The sequence below is a fragment of the Chiloscyllium punctatum genome, chromosome 10 (genome assembly GCF_047496795.1).
Source record: "Chiloscyllium punctatum isolate Juve2018m chromosome 10, sChiPun1.3, whole genome shotgun sequence".
Classification (NCBI taxonomy): Eukaryota; Metazoa; Chordata; class Chondrichthyes; order Orectolobiformes; family Hemiscylliidae; genus Chiloscyllium; species Chiloscyllium punctatum.
This window is the reverse complement of record NC_092748.1, coordinates 41883084-41905944: the sequence shown is the minus strand read 5'-3', so window position 1 is coordinate 41905944 and position 22861 is coordinate 41883084. Positions and strand designations below refer to the sequence as shown.

General features: G+C 40.2%; 1 protein-coding gene across 1 annotated transcript in view; it reads left to right on the top strand.

Moving 5' to 3' along the window:
- LOC140482067 (glutaminase kidney isoform, mitochondrial-like) overlaps window positions 1-17339 on the top strand; it is a 130365-nt gene extending 113026 nt beyond the window's left edge. Inside the window, exons 15-19 of the mRNA XM_072578976.1 lie at window positions 6066-6127; window positions 12187-12263; window positions 12346-12409; window positions 15382-15529; window positions 16371-17339. Coding sequence (XP_072435077.1) covers window positions 6066-6127; window positions 12187-12263; window positions 12346-12409; window positions 15382-15529; window positions 16371-16379 — 360 coding nt within the window. The 3' untranslated portion in view covers window positions 16380-17339. The remainder of the gene's footprint in view (window positions 1-6065; window positions 6128-12186; window positions 12264-12345; window positions 12410-15381; window positions 15530-16370) is intronic.
- The last annotated feature ends 5522 nt before the right edge of the window (window positions 17340-22861 follow it).

Here is a 22861-nt window from a genome sequence, read left to right as displayed (position 1 = left end):
AGAAGAAATTTAATCAGAATCATGAAGAAAATCTCAGTATGCAACAAACTATGCAATTGAAGATTCTTCACAGAGAGTTTAGCAAAGTTTAAGAGAGGATTTCCATGATGTCCCAAATGTAAAATTAGCTTAGGCACTCTCACACATTTGCTTTTGGTCCTGCTACAAGATTCACAGTTATTGGGGTGCCATAGTGACTAAGCTGGAGAAGATCCTGGGAATTGAAGTTCAGACGGATTTGGTATCCCTCCTTTTGGGACTGCCGAATCTGCCCCCTCTGGGTGAGCATGGGCAAAAGTAATTTAACATTCTTACACACTGCAAGGAAGAACATTCTAAATAAACCTCCAGGTCTTGCAGGATGGTACAGGCTTGTGATGGAGTACGTCCCCCAAGATTATCTGACAACTATGGTGCACCATGGAACAGAGTGATTTTATAAGACATAGCAGCCCTTTCTAAATTACAAAAACACAGACCTATTGGCGATACTGATCAGGGCCTTTATACAGCCGTGAGGACTGTTCATGGTGGTCCGGGAACCGGCGTGGGGGTGGGGCAGTAAATATGGGTATAATACTTGTTGCTCCCGTGGACAGGAGCTTTGGTGGAGGTGCAGCGAGTGAAGTAACAAAATATGATTTAATTTAATTTGGTTGTTTTATTTTATTTCTTGAACAAAGTAAATATGAGATGATTGTATCTCGTAGAGTGGTAGGTAGTTTATTGTTAACATTAATATAATGTATTATTTCTGTATTTTTGTACTTTTTTGTTTTTGTTAATTTCTTTTTGTTAAAGAGTAAAAAATTTTTCAATAAATATATATTTAAAAAGTGATAGGACAAGTCGGGGAACTATAGACCAGTGAGACTGACGTTGGTGGTGGACAAGTTGTTGGAGGGAGTTCTGACAGACAGGATTTACATGTATTTGGAAAGGCAAGAACTGACTAGAGTTAGGCAACAGGGCTTTGAGCGTGGGAAATCATGTCTCACAAACTTAATTGAGTTTGTTGAAGAAATAACAAAGAGGATTGATGAGGGCAGAATGGTGGATGTGATCTATATGGACTTCAGTAAGGCTTTCGACAAGGTTCCCCATGGGAGATTGGTGAGCAAAGTTAGATCACATGGAATACAGGGAGAACTAGCCATTTGGATACAGAATTGGCTCGAAGGTAGAAGACAGAGCGTGGTGGTGGAGGGTTGTTTTTCAGACTGGAGGCCTGTGACCAATGGAGTGCCACAAGGATCGGTGCTGGGTCCATTACTTTTCGTCATTTATATAAATGATTTGGATGTGAACATAGGAGGTATAGTTAGTAATTTTGCAGATGACACCAAAATTGGAGTTGTAGTGGACAGCGAAGAAGGTTACCTCATTACAATGGGATCTTGATCAGATGGGCCAGTGGGCTGAGGAGTGGCACTCTGAGTCTAATTTAGATAAATGCAAGGTGCTGCATTTTAGGAAAGCAAATCAGAGCAGGACATATGGACTTAATGGTAAGATCCTAGGGAGTGTTGCTGAACAAAGAGACCTTGGAGTACAGGTTCATAGCGCCTTGAAAGTGGAGTTGTAGGTACATAAGATAGTGAAGAAGTTGTTTGGTATGCTTTCCTTTATTGGTCAGAGCATTGGGTATAGCAGTTGGGAGGTCATATTGCATCCGTACATGACATTGGTTAGGTTATTTTGGAATATTGCATTCAATTCCATTCCGGTCTCCTTCCTATTGGAAGTATGTTGTGAAACTTGAAAGGGTTCAGAAAAGATTTACAAGGATGTTGCCAGGGTTGGATGATTTGAGCTATAGGAAGAGGGTGAATAGGCTGTGGCTGTTTTCCCTGGAGCATCAGAGGCTGAGGGGTGACCTTGTAGAGGTTTACAAAATCATGAGGGGCATGCAAAGGATAAATAGACAAAGTCTTTTCCCTGGGATAGGGGAGTCCAGAACTAGAGGGCATAGGTTTAGGGTGAGAGGGGAAAGATATAAAAAGGACCTAAGGAGCAACTTTTTCACACATAGGGTGGTATGTGTATGGAATGAGCTGCCAAAAGACGTTGTGGAGGCTGGTACAATTGCAACATTTAGAAAGCTTCTGGATGAGTATATGAATAGGAAGGGTTTAGAGGGATCTGGGCCGGGTGCTGGCAAATTAGATTAGATTAGGTTAGGATATCTGGTCGGCATGGGTGAATTAGACTGAAGGGTCTGTTTCCATGCTGTACATCTCTGTGACTCTGTGATACAGCTCTGTATTTTTGGCCTATTCTGGAAAGTTGTCTCATGGCAAAGTGTTACTATGAATTATGGAGACATCTGGAGTGAATAAAGATGGGACATAAACAGTTGGGCATTTTCTTATCCATTTTAAAGAATGTTTTCTACTTAACTTGAGGTGCAGAGAAAATTCTCATCCCCTTCACTGATTTCCCCTGGCACCAGATCGATAGAGTAAAATTCAACACCATTGCCTTCATAAACTGACTTGACTGGATGCTGAATTTAAAGGGCCACTGAGTACAGATAGTTGGGTTTTTTTAGAATTGTTTGTGAATAGCGCAATTCCCAGCCAGTTCTGAGCTTTCATTTTGTTCAAAGTGTTTTTCTCCTACCCAACCCTGTACGTTCTATCTACTTTCCTATTACCTTCATTGAGTGTATAAATGTTTTGCACATTAAGAACCAAGGAGTTAATAGTTGTGGTAAGAAAACAAAGCTTTTTTCCAAGTATGTGGCACAGTATTGAACAGCTGTGTCCAAAACCAAAAATGGGAAAACAAAACTAAGACCGGCATGTGGCACAATAAATAGAATTGAGATATATATCACATAAAGGCAAAATACTGTGAATGCTGGAGATCTGAATTCAAAAGTGTGTTCTGGAGAATCTCAGCAAGTCTGTCAGCATCAGTGAAAAGGGAAGCAGTTTAAGCTTCAAATCCCAAGTCATAGAACTCAAAATCTTAACTTCTTTCTCTTTCCAATGATGCTGCCAGCCTGCTGAGTTTGTCCAGCACTCTTTCTATACGCAGACAACATTCATGGTCTGACATTGTTGAACTCAATATTTTGAGTCCAGAAGGCTGTGGAGCATCTTAACGGAAGATGAGACACTGTTTCGTGAGGTTGCATTCATCTTCATTATAAAACTATGCTAGGTCAAGGACAGAAATGTGAGCCTGACAACAAAGCAGTAACTTTAAGGTAGAAACTGGAAGATCAGGGTCATGCTTGTAGACTGAATGGAGGTGACTTGCAAAGTAATCACCCAATCTGCATTTGTTTTCCCATTGTAGAGAAAACTGCTTTGGAGGGAGCAAACACAGTGTTGACCACTTAGGACTGAGATAAAGAGAAATTTCTTCATTCAGGATTGTAATAATCCATTGTTAAGTACATGAATCAGGCATTTTTTTTGTGTGATGGAATCAAAGGATGTGGGGAATGGGCAGGAAAGTGGAGGTGAGGCTTAATAGTAGGATTAGTAATGAATGATGGAACAGGCTTGAGGGGCCATTTGCTTTTTCTTAGGTATTTCTTGTGTAACATACCTTCATAATGTGAACACCGGACAATCACAAGTCCGTTTGGTTGATTTTTACAGCATTGTTTTGCATTAAACTTAAAGCTGCAGCTTTTGCTGTCAGAGTATCCTAATCTGTTTATATCTGTCAGTGCTATTATGGAGCGATTCTACAAACTACTTGCTGTTCTATTTGCCCATTTCTCTGATCTAGGAGATCAATGATTTTAGCTTCTATCATGGAGCATTAATATTTCATAGTGCTGATTGATCTTATTAAAGCTGGACAATTATTTTGGTGCTTATGGTAATTAGTTTTGTTGTAATACAACAGTATTTGACCAAAAATAGCTGATAAGTCATTAAATTAATTAGAAGAGGTAAATCAACGCCAAGTCAGAAAGTGAGGGGAAAAGAACAGTGTGACATGGGCAAGATGGGAACAGTTACAGATGAAAGACTTCTAGTTACGTATCTACATAATAAATAAAACAAGTAAATTGGATAGACAAATATAACTTAAAGATAATGTACTATCTGTCGTTTTATACCTGTGTAAAAAGTTGAGTTTCTAAAACTAAACTTTTAGCCAAAAAGTAGGCTGTTGATTTTTACACGCTTTTATACGGGTTGGAATCTAACCTCTACCATCATCTCACTATTGTACAATTGCCAGTCCAGACATTACCCCACTAAAATTGCTCCTAAAAGTGCAAAATAAGTCAAAAAATATGTTATTGTAACTGCTGTTCCTTCCTGATGCCATGTTGCTGTATGAGTGAGTGGAATTGACTAAAATGCGGTGGCTCCAATGGGGTAGTAGACTTGACATCACATGTTGATGCACACAGACACAAGGAGCTTAAACAGCCGCCTTCAGTTGTGTTCTATTCTATGATTCTATCAATGAGCAGATTCACAGGGTGAGTACATAGAGCTTGAATTCTTTGGCTGAAAGTCAGGAGTTGACTTGTGCACAGGATTTACTAACACTTGAATATATGCAATATTACATTGTGAAAGAAAAGGCTGTAACAACGTTGATAAAAGACATAATAGAAAGATGTGATTTCAGCAGAATGAGTAGATAATGGAAACAACTAGGAGAAAATAATCTGGGTCCATTTCGGGGAGACCGGACGCTGCCTTGCGGATCGTTTCAAATAACCTCTCTGGGACACCTGCACCCATCAAACCCACTGCCCGTGGCTGAACACTTAAACTCCCCCACCCACTCAGTCAAGGACATGCAAGTCCTGGGCCACCTCCACCGCCAAACAGTTACCATCTGATGCCTGGAGGAGGAACGTCTCATATTCCTCCTTGGGACCCTTCAACCACAAGGGATAAATACGGATCTCAACAGCTTCCTCATGACCCCTCTCCCCACCTATCCCAGTCCCAAGCCTCCAATTCGGCACCGCCCTCCAGTCCCATCCATCTGACCTATCACCTTCTCCCTCCATCCACCTATCGCTTTCCTAGGTACTTCCCCCGAACCCCACCCTCCTCACATTTATCTCTTAGCCCTGACCCACAAGCCGCCTTCCTGATGAAAGGTTTATGCCCAAAACATCGATTCTACTTGGATGCTCAGATGCTGCCTGACCGGCTGTGCTTTTCCAGCACCAGACTCTTGACTCAGATAATGGAAACAGTATGGGTAGAGTTAAGGATCAGCAAGGGACACACCAGACTCTAGTATGAATTGTCTACAAATCTTCAGATAGAAATAATGAGGGTATATTAATGCTGAGATCAGGGAAGCAAATAGCAAAAAAGGTGGTTATCATGGGATATTTAAATGTACAAATTGGCTGAAAAAGTTGAAGTGGTAAAGATGATTAACTTCTGCATCTTTTAAAAATGTCAAAGGAATATATCATGTTGGACTTAGTGTTGAATACTAAACCAGTATTATTTAATAATCTGATGAGAGACAATCACGTAATTAGTGATAGTTTTTTCAAAACTCAATAATTATGTTTGAAAAAGAGAATCTCAAATCCAGGTTTCAGACTTAAGTAAGGAAAACTTTAGAATTGAGAAATAAATTGACAGCAGTAAATGATTTTGAGATACAAATCAACTGTGAACTCAATGATAGAACTCTCTCTTGAGGCGTTGAATGATCTATCCTAATTGTAACTTATCATAAGTACCTAGATAGGAGAAAGTGAGGACTGCAGATGCTGGAGATCAGAGCTGAAAATGTGTTGCTGGAAAAGCGCAGCAGGTCAGGCAGCATCCAAGGATCAGGAGAATCGACGTTTCGGGTTTATGCCCGAAACGTCGATTCTCCTGTTCCTTGGATGCTGCCTGACATGCTGCGCTTTTCCAGCAACACATTTTCAGCTAAATACCTAGATACTCAAGTTTTCAAAATAATAGTGGCAAAAAGCAAAGGTATTTATGGTTTCTTTCCCCCATAGTATTTTAATATATGTGACATATTTAAAAGCATGAGTCAGTGGTAGAAATAAATATGAATAAAAAACAAATATGCTTTTTTTGTGTTTTTCTATCTTTTAGGTGAAGTCAGTGATCAACCTTCTCTTTGCTGCATATACTGGAGATGTGTCTGCACTTAGAAGGTAATATTTAAAGTTGAACTTCAAAGATTGCTTCATATGTGAGGCTACATGTTGTTTAGCTAATTAGAAATGGTGCATGGACTTGTGTTTGTAAATGCTTCTATAAAGTCCTCTTCATGTTAGCTTTTTTATTTGTCAGTATGAAGCAGCCCAAAACCCTGTAAGTTTTCAATTATAATAGAAGACAGGAAACCCACCAGTTCCATTTAGATTTGGTGAATTCTATGCATATTCAGCCTTCCCTGGGTGAATAACCATTCTCAGTTAGCAGTTGAAGAACAAAAAAAGGATTTAATAAATCACAGTTGTTTTGTTACCAAAGAGCTATGACAAAAATCTAGTCCCTTATCCAGCCTATCGGTCACAAATTGATGTAACAGCTAAGCTATAGAGCTGCAACTGTATTAACTATTTTGGACCACTGAGTACAGTAGATTAAAAAGAATTATAGGAGACATTGAGTTTTGTTTGCCATAGCAAGAAATGCTATCTCGAAATAACTGTAGTTCCTATCTGTTGAGGTCACACGTTCAGTGCAAATGTAAGCTTTATATTTGGGTGCTATTTTAGTTACTGCATTTGAAAAAGATTGGTTTCTTAAGCACTATAAAAGCATATGTTTGAATGTAATGAACTGTGAGTGTACTGAAATAATTGTAAACCTTGTCAAGTCCAGTATTTTTCTACTTTCTCACTTGTTGAAAGTTTTTATGCGTTGCTGTATCTATTGTTTTTGGCTCTATTCATTTTTTAACAAATCAATCATAACTGAGAAAATAAAATGCTCATTGTGAGTTGTAAATATCCTAATTTGAAAGCTACCACTTTCTGTATGGCAGCTTTAATCGCTTAATGCTGGATTATCGTGCTATATTTACAAAAGATTCTAACAGCAATAGAAAGGGATGCATCTCTTTTTTTTTTATTTGCTGTCTATTTTGTAAATAGGTGATTTAGTTGCTTTGAGTTTTGTTTAAGCTCAAGGTTTGAATGGAATGTACTCATTTTCAAATTCATGGAGGATTTGGAAACTCAAAACACAGAGATTGAGAAGACAATTGGCAAAGCAGTTAAATGCATATCTGGAAGGATAATCTATCATCAGACCAAACTTAGTATAAAATAAATTTAAGCATTGCAAATAACTCTATATCAATCTTATTAAAATTCAGAGGACTTGTGATATCCTTTGCTGTTTACATTGCTAATTTCTGATGTAGGTTGTGTTTTCTTCCTGTGATAAAATAAGCAGTCTTTATCAAATGCTGCCATATAACGTTGTAGGAGGAAGTAGACATGTATACAAAGGAGGTAAAAACAATGACTGCAGATGCTGGAAAGCAAATACTGGATTAGTGGTGCTGGAAGAGCACAGCAGTTCAGGCAGCATCCAACGAGCAGCGAAATTGATGTTTCGGGCAAAAGCCCTTCATCAGGAATAAAGGCAATGAGCCTGCAGCATGGAGAGATAAGCTAGAGGAGGGTGGGGGTGGGGAGAGAGTAGCATAGAGTACAATAGGTGAGTGGGGGAGGAGATGAAGGTGATAGGTCAAGGAGGAGAGGGTGGAGTGGATAGGTGGAAAAGGAGCTAGACAGGTCAGACAAGTCCGGACAAGTCAAGGAGACAGTGCTGAGCTGGAAGTTTGAAACTAGGATGAGGTGGGGGAAGGGGAAATGAGGAAGCTGTTGAAGTCCACATTGATGCCCTGGGGTTGAAGTGCTCCGAGGCAGAAGCTGAGGCGTTCTTTCTCCAGGCGTCTGGTGGTGAGGGAGCGGCGGTGAAGGAGGCCCGGGACCTCCATGTCCTCAGCAGAGTGGGAGGGGGAGTTGAAATGTTGGGCCACGGGGCGGTTTGGTTGATTGGTGCGGGTGTCTTGGAGATGTTCCCTAAAGTGCTCTGCTAAGAGGCGCCCAGTCTCCCCAATGTAGAGGAGACCACATCGGGAGCAACGGATATAATAAATGATATTAGTGGATGTGCAGGTTAAACTTTGATGGATGTGGAAGGCTCCTTTAGGGCCTTGGATAGAGGTGAGGGAGGAGGTGTGGGCACAGGTTTTATAGTTCCTGCGGTGGCAGGGGAAAGTGCCAGAATGGGAGGGTGGGTCGTAGGGGGGTCTGGACCTGACCAGGTAGTCGCGGAGGGAACGGTCTTTGCGGAAGGCGGAAAGGGGTGGGGAGGGAAATATATCCCTGGTGGTGGGGTCTTTTTGGAGGTGGCGGAAATGTCGAAGGATGATTTGGTTTATGCGAAGGTTTGTAGGGTGGAAGGTGAGCACCAGGGGCGTTCTGTCCTTGTTACGGTTGGAGGGGTGGGGTTTGAGGGCAGAGGTGCGGGAAGTGGACGAGATGTGTTGGAGGGCATCTTTAACCACGTGGGAAGGGAAATTGCGGTCTCGAAAGAAGGAGGCCATCTGGTATGTTCTATGGTGGAACTGGTCCTCCTGGGAGCAGATATGGCGGAGGCAGAGAAATTGGGAATAAGGGATGGCATTTTTGCAAGAGATAGGGTGGGAAGAGGTGTAGTCCAGGTAGCTGTGGGAGTCGGTGGGTTGAGCGCTTTAGGGAACATCTCCGAGACACCCGCACCAATCAACCAAACCGCCCCATGGCCCAACATTTCAACTCCCCCTCCCACTCTGCTGAGGACATGGAGGTCCTGGGCCTCCTTCACTGCTGCTCCCTCACCACCAGACGCCTGGAGGAAGAACGCCTCATCTTCCGCCTCAGAACACTTCAACCCCAGGGCATCAATGTGGACTTCAACAGCTTCCTCATTTCCCCTTCCCCCACCTCATCCTAGTTTCAAACTTCCAGCTCAGCACTGTCTCTTTGACTTGTCCGGACTTGTCCGACCTGCTTATCTCCTTTTCCACCTATCCACTCCACCCTCTCCTCCTTGACCTATCACCTTCATCTCCTCCCCCACTCACCCATTGTACTCTATGCTACTCTCTCCCCACCCCCACCCTCCTCTAGTTTATCTCTCCATGCTTCAGGCTCACTGCCTTTATTCCTGATGAAGGGCTTTTGCCCGAAACATCGATTTCGCTGCTCGTTGGATGCTGCCTGAACTGCTGTGCTCTTCCAGCACCACTAATCCATGTATACAAAGGAGCGTATTCATACAGCACAGAAACAGATCCTTCGGTCCAACCAGTCCATGCCGATCATAATCCCAAATTAAACTAGTCCCACCTGCCTGCTCCAGGCATATATCCCTCCAAACCTTTTCACTTCATATACTTATCCAAATGTCTTTTAAATGTTGTAGTTGTAACCACACCCTCCACTTCCTCAGGAGGTTCATTCCGCACGCGAACCACCCTCTGTGTTTAAAAAAAAATTGCCCCATGTCTTTTTTTTTAATCTTTCTCCTCTTAGCTTAAAAATGGGTCCTAGTCTTGAAATCCCACATCCTAGTAGATTATTCAATCCATCAAGCCTGTCCCACCATTCAGTACGATCATGACTAATCAAAGACTTCACTGTCTTTTACTCACCCAATCCATAAAACCCTATATGCCACAGGTCATCAGAAATCTATTGATCTTTACCTTAAACCTATTCAAAGATTAAGCTTCCATATTCGACCATGGTACAGAATTGTAATGGTTCACAACTCTCAGTAAAATAATGTCATATTGGACCTTCAAGCTATTCCTTTTATTCTTAAATTGTGTCCCCATGTTTTAGACTCTGACCAGGAGAAACACTCTCTATCCTACTTTGTAGGTTTCAATGAAATCATCTTTCAAATCACCAGAGAATATAAGCATAGAATGGTAGAGCTGTACAGCATGAAAACAGACCTTTTGGTCCAACTCCTCCATGCTGACCAGATATCATACATGAATCTAATCCCATTTGCCAACATTTAGCCTATATCTTTATAAACCCTTCCTATTCATATCCAGATGCCTTTTAAATATTGTAATTGTACCAGCCTCCACCACTTCCTGTAGCAGCTCAATCTCTACATGCACCACACTCTGCATGAAAATGGTTGCCCCTTAGGTCCCCTTTTAAGTGTTTCCCCTCTCGTCTTAAACCTATGCCCTCGAGTTTTGGACTTCCCCACCCCAGGGAAAAGACCTTGGTTATTCACCCTATCCATGCCCCTCATGATTTTATAGACTCTATAAGGTCACCCCTCGGCCTCTGACGCTCCAGGGAAAACAGCCCAGGCTATTCAGCCCCTCATTATAGTTCAAACCCTCCAACCTGGGCAATATTCTTATAAATCTTTTGAAGTTTCAAAACAACCTTCCTATGGCAAGGAGACCAGAACTGCGCACAATATTCCAAAAGTGGCCCAATCCATGTTATGTACAGCTGCAACTTGATTAAGTTTCTTGAAAAAGTAACAAATAGGATTGATGCTGGCAGAGCAGTGGATGTGATCTTTATGGACTTTAGTAAGGTGTTCAACAAGGTTCCTCATGGCAGACTGGTTAGCAAGGTTAGTTCACATGGAATACCAAGAGCACAAGCCGTTTGGATACAGAACTGGCTCAAAGGTAGAAGACAGAGGGATGATGGTGAATGGTTGCCTTTCCGACCAGAGGCCTGTGACCACTGGTGTAGTGCAAGGATCAGTGCTGGGTTCACTGCATTTCGTCATTTATATAAATGATTTGGATGAAAACATACGAGGTATAGTCAGTAAGTTTGCAGATGACACCAAAATGGGAAGTGTAGTGGGCAGCGAAGAAAGTTACCTCCAGAGTACAATGGGATCTTGATCAGTTGGGTCAGTGGGCCAAGGAGTGGCACATGGAGAAAAATTTAGATAAGTGTGAGGTGCTGCATTTTTGGAAAGGCAAATCAGGGCAGGACTTATACACTTAATGGTAAGGTCCTGGGAAGTGTTGCTGAACAAAGTTGTGGAGTGCAGGTTGATATTTCCTTGAAAGTGGAAAATGACGAAAAGCAGTTGGTTTTAAGGGAAAGCCATGGAACTATAGACTGGTGAGCCTGACAACAGTGGTGGGCAAGTTGTTGGAGGGGATCCTGAGGGACAGGATTTACATGTATTAGGCAAGGACTGATTAGGGACAGTCAACATGGCATTGTGCATGGGAAACAGTATTTTACTAACTTAAGTTTTTTGAAGAAATAACAAACAGGATTAATGCTGGCAAAGCAGTATACATAATCTGTATGGGGTTCTGTATAACATTTGACAAGGTTCCTCATGGTAGACTGGTTAGCAAGTTTAGATCACATGGAATACATGGAGAATTAGCCATTTAGATAGAGGGTGGTGATGGAGTGTTGTTTTTCAGACTGACCAGTGGGTCCACTGCTTAGTTTGCCCAATCTCTCCTCTTAGAACAGTCATGCCACTTTGGAAATGCATCTGGTGAGCCTTTGTGGCAATAATATCTTCCCTGAGATATGGAGAGATAAACTGCACATAGTACTCCAGCTGCTGTGTAATCAAGCTCATGTATAGTTGAAAGAAAACTTCACTACAAATTTGAAATCTCACTTTAAAATAGTCTTTGCTCTCCAAAACATATGGTTGTATTTTAAACATTTCGCAGTTACTTGGTTAAACATCTGTCTAATGTAGCTGTTCAGTTTGAACTTTCCTTATATTTCAATATTCCAGATATGGAAGATGCATGTAATACCTTCCGATTAGTCTGGTGACTGAAAGGGCACTTATGGTTTATTGTGGGCTTGACTTAATAGACTTACAGTTCTAGGTGGTGTGTTTTTGTAAGAAGAAACCTTTGGCTCGTTGAGTTGTTTTCAGGTAGATGAGACTGCTAAAATAACCTTGAGCCAAAACAAAATTGTCTCACAAGGCTGCGAGCATTAACTTTATTAGCTCTTTCCAATAATTATTGGAATCGATGGTCACATGAAAGAGTGACTAGAACTGGAGAAACTAGAAAGGATTTGGGTTCCACATATATTAATAGTTTGCATTTAAAATAAAACATTGTGGATTATTTTCATTTTCTATAAGTGAAAAAAAAGTCATTTTAATGTTTTTGTCTTTGACCAGGAAAAAACTGTCAAAAACGGTTATCTTTTTTTTGTTCCAGATTTGCTTTGTCTGCTATGGACATGGAGCAGAGGGACTATGATTCACGAACAGCACTGCATGTAGCAGCTGCAGAAGGTAACTTTCAGTTGCAGAAATAACAAGCCCTGAAGAGCCAGATGATGTAGCTTAGAGTTTAATTGTGTATTTTGATTTGTAGGTCACGTGGAGGTGGTTCACTTTTTGTTAGAAGCATGCAAAGTAAACCCATTTCCTAAAGACAGGTGAGTTGGTCTTAACCTGACACTATTTAATTTAAAGTTGCATAAAAGCAATAAATTGTGCAAAACCTGCCCTTTAAATTAGGTCTCACTAACTTGATATTGAAAAAAATGGAAACTGCTGGAGAAGCTCAGCAGAAAAGGAGGGTTCTGTGGAGAGGAACAGAGGTGAATGTTTTCAAGTCCAATACGTCTTTTCTTCAGACTGGAAGGGAGGGTTGGGGAAAATGTGAAAGTGATAAGTTTTTTCTGTGGATAGAAGTGAGGAGGAGCCAGTAGAACAGAAGGTCAGGTTAAGACAGGAAAAGGTGTTGCAAAGCAAAGGACAATAGCAGAATATTGACTGGCTCTGCTATAAGCAAGCAAAACCATGTAAACGAGGTATTGGTGGGGTGTGCAAAATGGAGGATGGAGTTCCTGGCCCAAAGTTGTTGAATCACCATTGACTCAAGAAGGCTGTAAAGTGCCTAAATGAAAAATGAGGTGCTATTCCTCTAGTTTACACTGGTCTTCAGTGGGACACCTCAGCAGGCCTAGGACAAAAATATGAATATGATAGGGTGTATTGAAATGGTAGGTACCTGGAAAATCAAGGTCATGCTTCAAGACAGAGCAGTCACCCAGTCTGTGTTTTGTCTCCCCCATGAACGGTGGTTTACAGGAGACTGGATTGAAAGAAGTACAAGTCAATTACTGCTTCATTGTAAAGGATTTTTTGGGGCAGGAGGAGGTAAAAGGGCAAGTGTTGCACCACCTGCAATTGCACAGGAAGGTGCTGTAGGAGACAAATGAGCTGATAGAGGAGTGGACAGGACTCACAGAGAACAATCCCTTCAGAATGCTGACAGGGAAGGAGGTGTGAAAATGTTTGGTGGAATAATGGAAATGTTGGTGGATGGTGTGGGAAAGTGAGGATTGGGGAACTCCATTGTGGTTCTCATTGGTAGAAGAAGTGGTGATGGCAGAAATGTTGGAAATGGGTCAGACATTGTTGAAGTCCCTGTCAACTACAGTGAAGGGGAATCCTTGATTTAAATCAGGCATGCCGGATTATGTCGTCTTAACAGACAACCCCATCATCTTCCCTGGATACGTCCTATCCCATTGGCAGCACAGCGGTTTACACTCAGGTGGGAGTTGCCCTGGGAGTCCTCAATATTGACTCCAGATCCCAGGAAGTCTCATGGCTTTGGGTTAAACATGGTCAAGGAAACCTCCTGCTAATTACCGCATACCACTCCCTCTTCAACTGATGAATCAGTGCTCCTCCATCCTGCAAAGGCTATGGACCTTGACAGCATTCTGGCCATAGTACTGAAGACTTTTATTCCAGAGCTTGCTGCTCCCCTAGCCAAGCTGTTCCACTATAGTTACCCAGGTATGTCCTGTACACAAAAAGCAGGACAAATCCAACCCAGCTAATCATGGCTCCATAGGTCTTGATCATCAGCAAAGTGATGGAAAAATCATAAACAGTGCTATCAAATAGCATCTGCTCAGTGACGTCCAATTTAGGTTCCGCTAGGGCCTCCCAGCTCCTGACCTTATTACAGCCTTGGTTCAAATATTGGATAAAAGAGCTGAATTTCACAGGTGAGGTGAGAGTGACAGCTTTTGACATCAAGGCTGCTGCAGCTCTACAAGTCTCTGGTGAGACCACACTTGGAATATTGTGTCCAGATCTGGTCGCCCTACGATCGGAAAGATACAGAGGCTTTGGTGAGGGTGCAAAGAAGGTTTACAAGGATACTGCCTGGACTGGAGGGCTTGCCTTATGAAGAAAGATTGAATCAGCGCGGACCTTTCTCTCTGGAGAGGAGGAGGAAGAGAGGAGATCTGATCAAGGTATACAAGATAATGAGTGGAATAGGTAGAGTCAATAGCCAGAGACTTTTCCCCAGGGCAGGGTTGACTGGTACGAGGGGCTATAGTTTGAAGATATTAAGAGAAAGATATAGAGGAGTCGTCAAAGGTAGGTTCTTTATGCAGAGTTGTGAATGCATGGAATGCATTGCCAGCTGTGGTGGTGGAAGCACAGTCATTGGGGACATTTAAGCGACTGCTTGACATGCACATGGATAGCAGTGAGTTGAGGGGTTATTATATTTTATATTAGGATTAAACCATGATGCAACATTGTGGGCCAAAGGGCATGTTCTGTGCTGTACTTTTCTAAGTTCTATTTGACCAAGTGGGGTATCAAGAATTCTGGCAAAACTGGAATTAATGGGTATCGGAGGCAAACTCTCTGCTTGGAGTCATACCTGGCACATAGGAAGATGGTTGTCATTGTTGGAAGTCAGTCATCTCAGCTCCAGGACATCTCTGCAGGAGTTCCTCAGTAGTATCCTAGGCCCAACAACCTTTAGCTGCTTCATCAATAACCTTCCCTCCATCATAAATTCAGAAGTGGGGATGTTTGCCAATGACTGCAAAATATTCAGCACTATTCACACTCCTTAGACACTTGAAGCAGTTTGTGTTTAAATGCAACAAGATCTGGACAGTATCCAGACAACAGTTCAAGAAGGCAGCTCACCACCACCACCTCAAGGTCAACTAGGGACAGGTAATAAATGCTGGCCAGCCACTGATGCCCACATCCCATGAATGATTTAAAATTTTTAAAAATCAAGTAAATTTGACAGGCATGGATCTTCTCTGACCCTGCTTGATCATGTTATGTATTTCTAAATGCTTAGCTATTGCTGTTATTGTAATACATTTGAATATAATAAACACTTACCCAATAGCAGATGTTCAGCTAACTGGCTTATAGTTACCAGTATTTTTTTAAACTTCCCTTATTCAATAAAAGTGTCATGTTAGCAGTTTCCAATCCTGAGATTTTTCCAAAATCTAAGGATTCTTGAAAGATTGTTACCAGTGTTTGTTCTATCTCTGCTCCTTCGTTTAGTATCCTATGATGCATCCCATCGGGTTCTCTAACTTGTGTGTTTTTAAAAATATTTTAGATGGGGCAACACACCAGTAGATGAGGCAATTCACTTTGGCCACCATGACATTGTAACAATCCTTCAGGAATACCAGAGCAAGTACATGCCCACAGAGGACTCGAACAATGGAAAAGAAAAACCCTCCAAAGAGAACTTAGATAGCATGGTATAGTTCAATACTATCAAACTGTAATTTTGTTCTGAATTATCAAAACTAAACTGAAGTTTGAAATTTGTAAAAGTGTTTTTTTTCAAGCAATTATATTCTGGTGTTTTAGGCTTGGAACTTTTTTGATGTAGTCTTAGAAAATTATAGGTAAAATAGAAAGGATTGCCAGTATTCAATTCGGGGCCTGAGGTCTGACTCTTACAATGAACTCAATGTATCATGTTATGTCAGTTACAAAGAAAAGTCGAACAATCTCCGTGTGAATTTAAGATTTCATATGGCTTCTAATCAATTATAAAATTGCCATGAAGTCCTGAATGATTATTAATAGTGGTAATCAGTTTAAATCAGTCAGACACTTGGGCCGTTAATACTGGGAAATATCCAGCTTTAGTAAACATATAAGAAAATTATAGCTGATGTATTCTGTAAGTAACCCATTGGAAGCATCCCTGTAAAATGTGAATATTAGTATTCAGTATTAGGATTTTGTCCAGATGTTTTACAAGTAGAGCCTATTTTACTTATTTTGAAATGTGTATTGTTCCAATCGTGTAAAAGTGTAGCAGTGAATCAACAGTGCAGTCAGCAGTAACAGTACATATTTGTTTACTAAAATTTGTTTACATATTTATTAAAAATACATTCAATATTAGTATCACGGCTAAGAAGTATAAAAGTCCAGATTCTAAGTGTGGGTTATGTAACTGTTATGTTGCCTTTCAGTAGATTACTGCTTTGACATTATCCATTTAGTATAATTTTATTAATTTCTTTTTAATTTCCTGTCAAAATACTATTTCATTCACTAATTTACTTTTCCCCTGCCTCTTATAAGGTCCACTAAATGGAAGAGGTTTCACTACTGTAAATGTTTGTAAGTAAAGGTTTCAAACAAATGCAAATGATTCAGTGTCAAAAACATTGTACTATCAAATTCACAATTTTTTCTCAGAAATAGGAATACTTTCAAAGTTTTTCCTAAATGATCAGCAATTTTGGAATAGTCTTAAATTTAATTGTTTTGACCGATATGTAAATAGTTACTGGCATTTTGAACATTTTTAAAAAGTAATAATGCAAGATTTTTATTTTTCTTGTGTTGGAACTGGTCAATAACTTATAGTAATGTATTTGAAAACTTAGGAATGCTGTACTTCAGAAAAAAGATGTCATTACTGCTTTTCAGGGTAATTAGATTGTTATTTGTATTAAGATTTGACTATTTAATACAACTTCATTCCATTGGGTCATATTAATGGTCTCTGAACTTTACAAAAGGAACCAATTTCAGACTGTTTTACTTACTGTTGGGGATTGGGACGAAAATATTCAGCCTAAGATTCGCTCGTATCGATCCGAATTAAAGAAAATGACTTGCACCACACAAGCCTTGAGTCATTGACTGTTTTATTTCGTGATCTTACGGGAGTGACTTGTGACCATCGTGGTCGACATGACTCTCCCTGTGAGCTCACAAAATAAACACTAACTCAAGGCTTGTGTGGTGCAAGTCATTTTCCTTAGTTTGCATCGATGTAAGTGAGTCTTCGGCTGGACATCTATTGTAAGAGGTTACCGGATCTTTCCCTTTTTTCGTTTCCTTTTTGACTTTTTAATTCAGCCTCCGAGTCAGCGGGTTTTATTTGTGAGGAGTTGGCTGGTTTATTTGCGAATAGTCAGCAGGATGATTTTGCGATTACTCGGCGGGTTTATTATTGCAACAAAACAGGATAAGCTCTGTCCACCGCGGGCGGTTTTCTTTTCTCTTCTACTAGCTGAAATTAGTACATTTGGGCTGTGTAGAGGCTAGTGTTTTAAAACTCATACAAAAGGTATCAGAATTAAAACACTAACCTCTACACAGCCCAAATGTACTTATTTCAGCTAGTGGCAGAAGAGAGGAAGAAAACCACCTGCGGTGGACAAAGCTTATCCTCGCGATAGTCTACCCACCGACTACTCTCAAAACTCCAGCCAACTACTTGCAAATAAAACCCAACGACTCAGGAAGGCTGAATAAAAAGTCAAAAAGGGAAAGGTCCAGTAACCTCTTACAATAGACGTCCTGCCGGCCACGCCAAACTGTTAGGGATCGGGACGAAAATATTCAGCTCGTATTGATCCGAATTAAAGAAAATGACTGGCACCACACAAACCTTGAGTTATTGACTCTTTATTTCGTGAGCTCACGGGGACAAACAAGTCTACCACGATGGTCACAAGTCACTCCAACGGGATGCAGAGAGTTGTGTGATTATATAGGTTACAATCATTTAACAATTATCGAACTGTTAATTGAACCAAAATGAGTAAGCTGGCTATTGGCCCAGTCACGTAGGTGGACAGTGCTAGTTAGTAATTGATAAGCAATGTTGGTATAACAATCAATTCTTGTAAAGAACATTCCCATGCTGGGAAAGAGTTCACTATCAGGTGCTAGTACAGCTACAAGGTCAGCCATCTAGCTGAGCCTGGGAACATACAGCAAAGTGAAAATTTAAGATGGATTCCAGGCTTTAATATGTGACAAAATTGCTGCCTGGGTGATAACAAATCTCCCACACATACGATACAGGCATAAACTGAGTTGAATCAAAAGAACTGCGAATGCTGTAAATTAGAAGCAGAAACAAATTGCTGGAAAAGCTCAGCAGGGCTGGCAGCATCTTGAAGAGAAATCGGACTTAAAAGTCATAGAACCTGAAATGTTAACTCTGATTTCTCTGCACAGATGCTGTCAGACCTGCTGAGCTTTTTCAGCAATTTGTCTTCATGAGTTAGTTCACATTGTAATGATTACCTGGAAATACAATTAATTTTCTTTGTAATACGATTTATTATAGAGTACTTTAAAATCTGTCAGACAAAACAGGAAAAGACGTTTGATCCTTCAGTCTGCTTCTTCCAGAGACCATATGCAATGTACTTGAATTGACCAGCCTATTTAATCATTTGAAGTAACACCTTCACACCTAATGATAATTGAGCAAAATTATAATGTTTTCTATTCCAGTTTCTATTGGGGAATTTGACTTGATTTTCTTTTCTCCTATTAAGAAGCTTGAAGCATACAGACTACATACAAGTACTGTGGAACCATGTAGTTAACCTTGAAATTTACAAAAGTAAATTTGCATTTAATTTCCATATATATTTCTTAATTGCTAACCCAGTTGCAGCATTCGAGTGTTTTCTGGTGCCATGTTTTGTGTGAATCATTTGTATTTGTGTAGGATTCCGGTTTAATAGCATTTGATGCTTAGTGTTGTGCTGAAAAGACCTGAACTGCCGAAGCTTGTTTGATGCAATTGTCTGTGTCCATGTATGTAAATGCTTAGAATCTTATTAGATGGATAGCATTTCAGCATACTTTTGTTAGTTTGAATTTTAAAATGTACATTTCTATCCATTGCTGTAATTGCAGTGTGTATTGCTGCACTGTAAAATGGATCTTTTTTAATAATTGTATATGTCATTGGTGTAACAGTCAAACAGCCTGCTCATGCTTGTCTTACTCATTATAGGGCAGGACTAGTCTCTGCTTATGTTTAAACTGCTATTGAGACTGTGACTGTAATTGTATTTTTCCACATTGTGACATGACTGCCTTTTCAAGCATGGAAGATTGATGATGTTTAATGTACTTGCTAACTTGCAATCTATTTTCAGTGCATTGTTCCATATTTCAATCTGAAATGTTATTTTTGAAGTATTGCTGGCAATGCAGGGTATTATCTAAAAGAGGCAAATCAAGTGTGTTAAATACACAAATAAAAACTCAAAAGTTTTGTATTACATTTTTTCATATGCACCAAGTGTAGTGGTCACATACAAAATGAAGAACACCACTTTCCATAATAATTTTATGCATTGTTATTATTGATTTCTTTATTGGCTAGCATTTCTCAGTAACAATCTGGAGTGCATCTGTAGTAGAGATTTGTTTATTAAAAAAGCTCACATCCCCATTTTCTTCTTAATACATCTATGGAAGACTCTTTCACTTGTGATGTAGTTATGCAAAAGTAATGAATTTTCACATTTTTAAATCCATATCATTTTAAGTTATTCCGCTGTGGACAATGATTTCAACTAGGAACACTGATTTTTTTTTTCCTCCCAGCTGGCCATTAAGTTGAACTAAAATTACTTTTCTAGAACTCTGGCAGGCTTCAGCTAATTTACTGAAGTAAAACTGAGTCTGGGGATTTAATGGTCTACAACAGGTGATATTTTTACTAACCAACCTATTAAAGCCTTTGATTTTTCTCATTTCGATATCACTGCAAAAATCTTGTCCTGTGCTTTTCTGCTGCTAGATTGTAAACTTTGAGAAGCTTCATTTCTGAGTCAGCTTTTCAATTGTACAAATGAAGCATCCTGAACATGGAATAGACAAACAAACATTTTGGCTTGAATCTTTCAGTTTTTATTTATTCATCAACTGGACATACCTCATGTATTGGGACTCATCAAGTTCTAATTGGCAGTTATCCAGTCTCTTGATTCCTTAATCTCTGAATCAGATTGAGAGTTGAATCTGAGGGTTCAGACTTACTTAGATAATTACTCTGGTAATTTGGGTGGATAAAAGCTAATTATGACTTTGGGATACCTATACAACTGACCCTTCCCCCAACCCAGTTACTCCATTACCCACCAGCTACTCCTCACCAACTTACATACTTTCCTTCCCACCAATAGGTTTTGCAAATTTGAACTATTTAAATAGTAGGTAGTGCCAGAAAAGGGGAGTGTAACTTCTATGAAGATTCTCTGTGCTGCTCCCTATAAGGATTCCTGGATTTGTAAGCATGCTATCAGATTCTCCATCTGGTTCAAAATAGTGGACGTAAGTAATTACAACTTTGTCATAACCTGAGAGAGTTACCAACCCACATCCAAAGGTTTGGGCCTGTGTTTTACTCTGCATTTCACAGGCTGTGAAGTAAGCCACAGGTAGGATGACTTCTAGTAAGTTTTGACTGTAAAACTGCATGCCTTCTCTGTTCCTTCACTACAATGATTGCTTTTATTCCATAGTAGTATTATTTGTTTAAAAATACTGAAGTGTTTTATTGCCTTGAAATTTTGAAGCAATGGTGATTGTGGAGCTTCCTGTGAAAATTTTTTGTATATTAGTATTTCTAATGTGCTTTTCCCCTGAACACTAACTTTTGCTCTTCTAGTCCTGACGAGAAAAACAATTTTGTTTTCACTGCTGTTCCCTTGCAGGTATAAGTTTTAAAAACTTCAGTCAATTTGACTAATAACCCTCTCTCCTTTTTATGCAAGCAAGATTTTCAGTCAGGAGCCTGCTTTTCCAGTGCTGAATTCTAAAACTGAAGTCTTCAGTTACAGCTCAGCTTGAGACGGTTAGCTGAGTTACCTTCAGGAAGTGCTAGGGGACGTTGATGGTATTATAAGCTCAGTCTCTGAGTAGCTGTTCTGCATCCCTGAGTACTTAAGGAAGTGCCCCTAGAAACAGCAGGCACATTGAACATTTTCCAGCATTTTGTAGACTATGGAAAAGTTCCAGTGAACTGGAGACTAGCTAATGTAACCCCACTTTTTTTTAAAAGAAAGAGGGAGAGCAACTGGAGAACCATAGACCAGTTAGGTCAACATCAGTGGTGGGGAAAATGAGTGATTAAGAATGTAAATAACAGCATTTGGAAAGAGGTGACAGAATTGGTCCTAGTCAGCATGGATTCACCAAAGGGAAATCATGTTTGACACGTTATCTGGAATTCTTTGAGGATGTGACCAGTAGAGTAGACAAAGGTGAATCAGTAGATGTTATGTATCTGGATTTCCAAAGGCTTTTGATAAAAGTTCCACAACAAATTAGTGAGCAAAACTAAAGCTTATGGATCAGAGGTAATGTCCTTTCCAGAGTGGCAGGCAGTGACAAGTAGGGTACTGCAGGGTTCAGTGTTGGGACCCCAGCTGTTCACAAATATAAACTAACAATTTGAATGAAGGAATTGAATGCAATATCTCCAAATTTGCAGATGACACTAAGCTGGGTGGCAGTGTGTGCTAGGAGGAGGATCCTAAGAGGCTGCAAGAGTTGGACAGACTGGCTGAGTGGGCAAATACAATATAATGTGGAATAATGTGAGGTCATCCACTTTGGTTGCAAAAAAAACAGATTATCCGAATGGTGGCAGCTTTAGAAAAATAAGATACAACAAGACCTGGGTGCCATGGTGGAACAGGCGCAGCAGATGGTGAGGAAAGCTAACAGCATGCTGGCTGTCATAGGGAGAGAATTTCAGTATTGGATTAAGGATGTCTTGCAGTTATACAGGGCCTTGATGAGGCCACACCTTGAGTATTGTGTGTTGTTTTGGTCTCCTACTGAGGAAGGAGATTCTTAGTATTGAGAGAGTCCAGTGAAAGTTTGCTATACTGATTCCTAGGATGGCAGGACTGACCAGAAGAAAAACTAGACAACTGGGCTTGTACTTGCCAGAATTTACTAGAATGAGGAGGGCATCTAATGCATCCAGTCCCATCAGGATTTTACATTAGTTGCAGCAAGAATGTTCCTGATGGGGTAGTCTGGAATGAGAGGTCACAGTCTAAAAATAAGGGGTAAAGTATTCAGGACTGAGATGAGGAAGCATTTCTTTACCCAAAGAATTATGAACATGTGGAAGTCTCTCCTCAGGAAAATATTGGGACCAGTTTGTTAGATATATTCAAGAGACGGCTAGATGTGGCCCTTGAAGCTAAAGGGATCAAAGGATATGGAGAGGAAGTGGGAATGGAATACTAAGATTGCATAAGCAGCCCTGATTACATTGAATGGTGGTAGTAGGCTTGAAGGGCTATTGTAACAATAACAGAAACAAAAACAATATGTTCTAAGTACTAATATTATAAACATAACGACTGGTGGTAGAACGTTAATGTGATCAGCTTTGTGTTCTGTCTGCTGCAGTGCAATTCACATTTGGATTGCTTCTATCCTACTGGTTGATTTTTCCATTTAATACAAAACTATCATTTGGAATTGCAGTTACACATCATTCAGGTTATAACATCAGATTGATAATGAACCCCCACTACAGCTTTATTAATAGACTTAAGGTATGAACAGTGAAGTGCGGTAAGCCAAACAGGTCTTAGAAAACAGGATGAAAAATTTTTTTCACATTCAAGCAAGTAATGGTAACAGTTGTTTTAAATTGTGCTGACTTGTTTGAGATGCAACATCGACATGACATCTTATGTGCTGTGGTTGGCATAATGAAAGGCCATGGTTTCACTGCTCATTACTTTGTATCTGTTATCACTTAGTGTGGTAATCCCAGACTC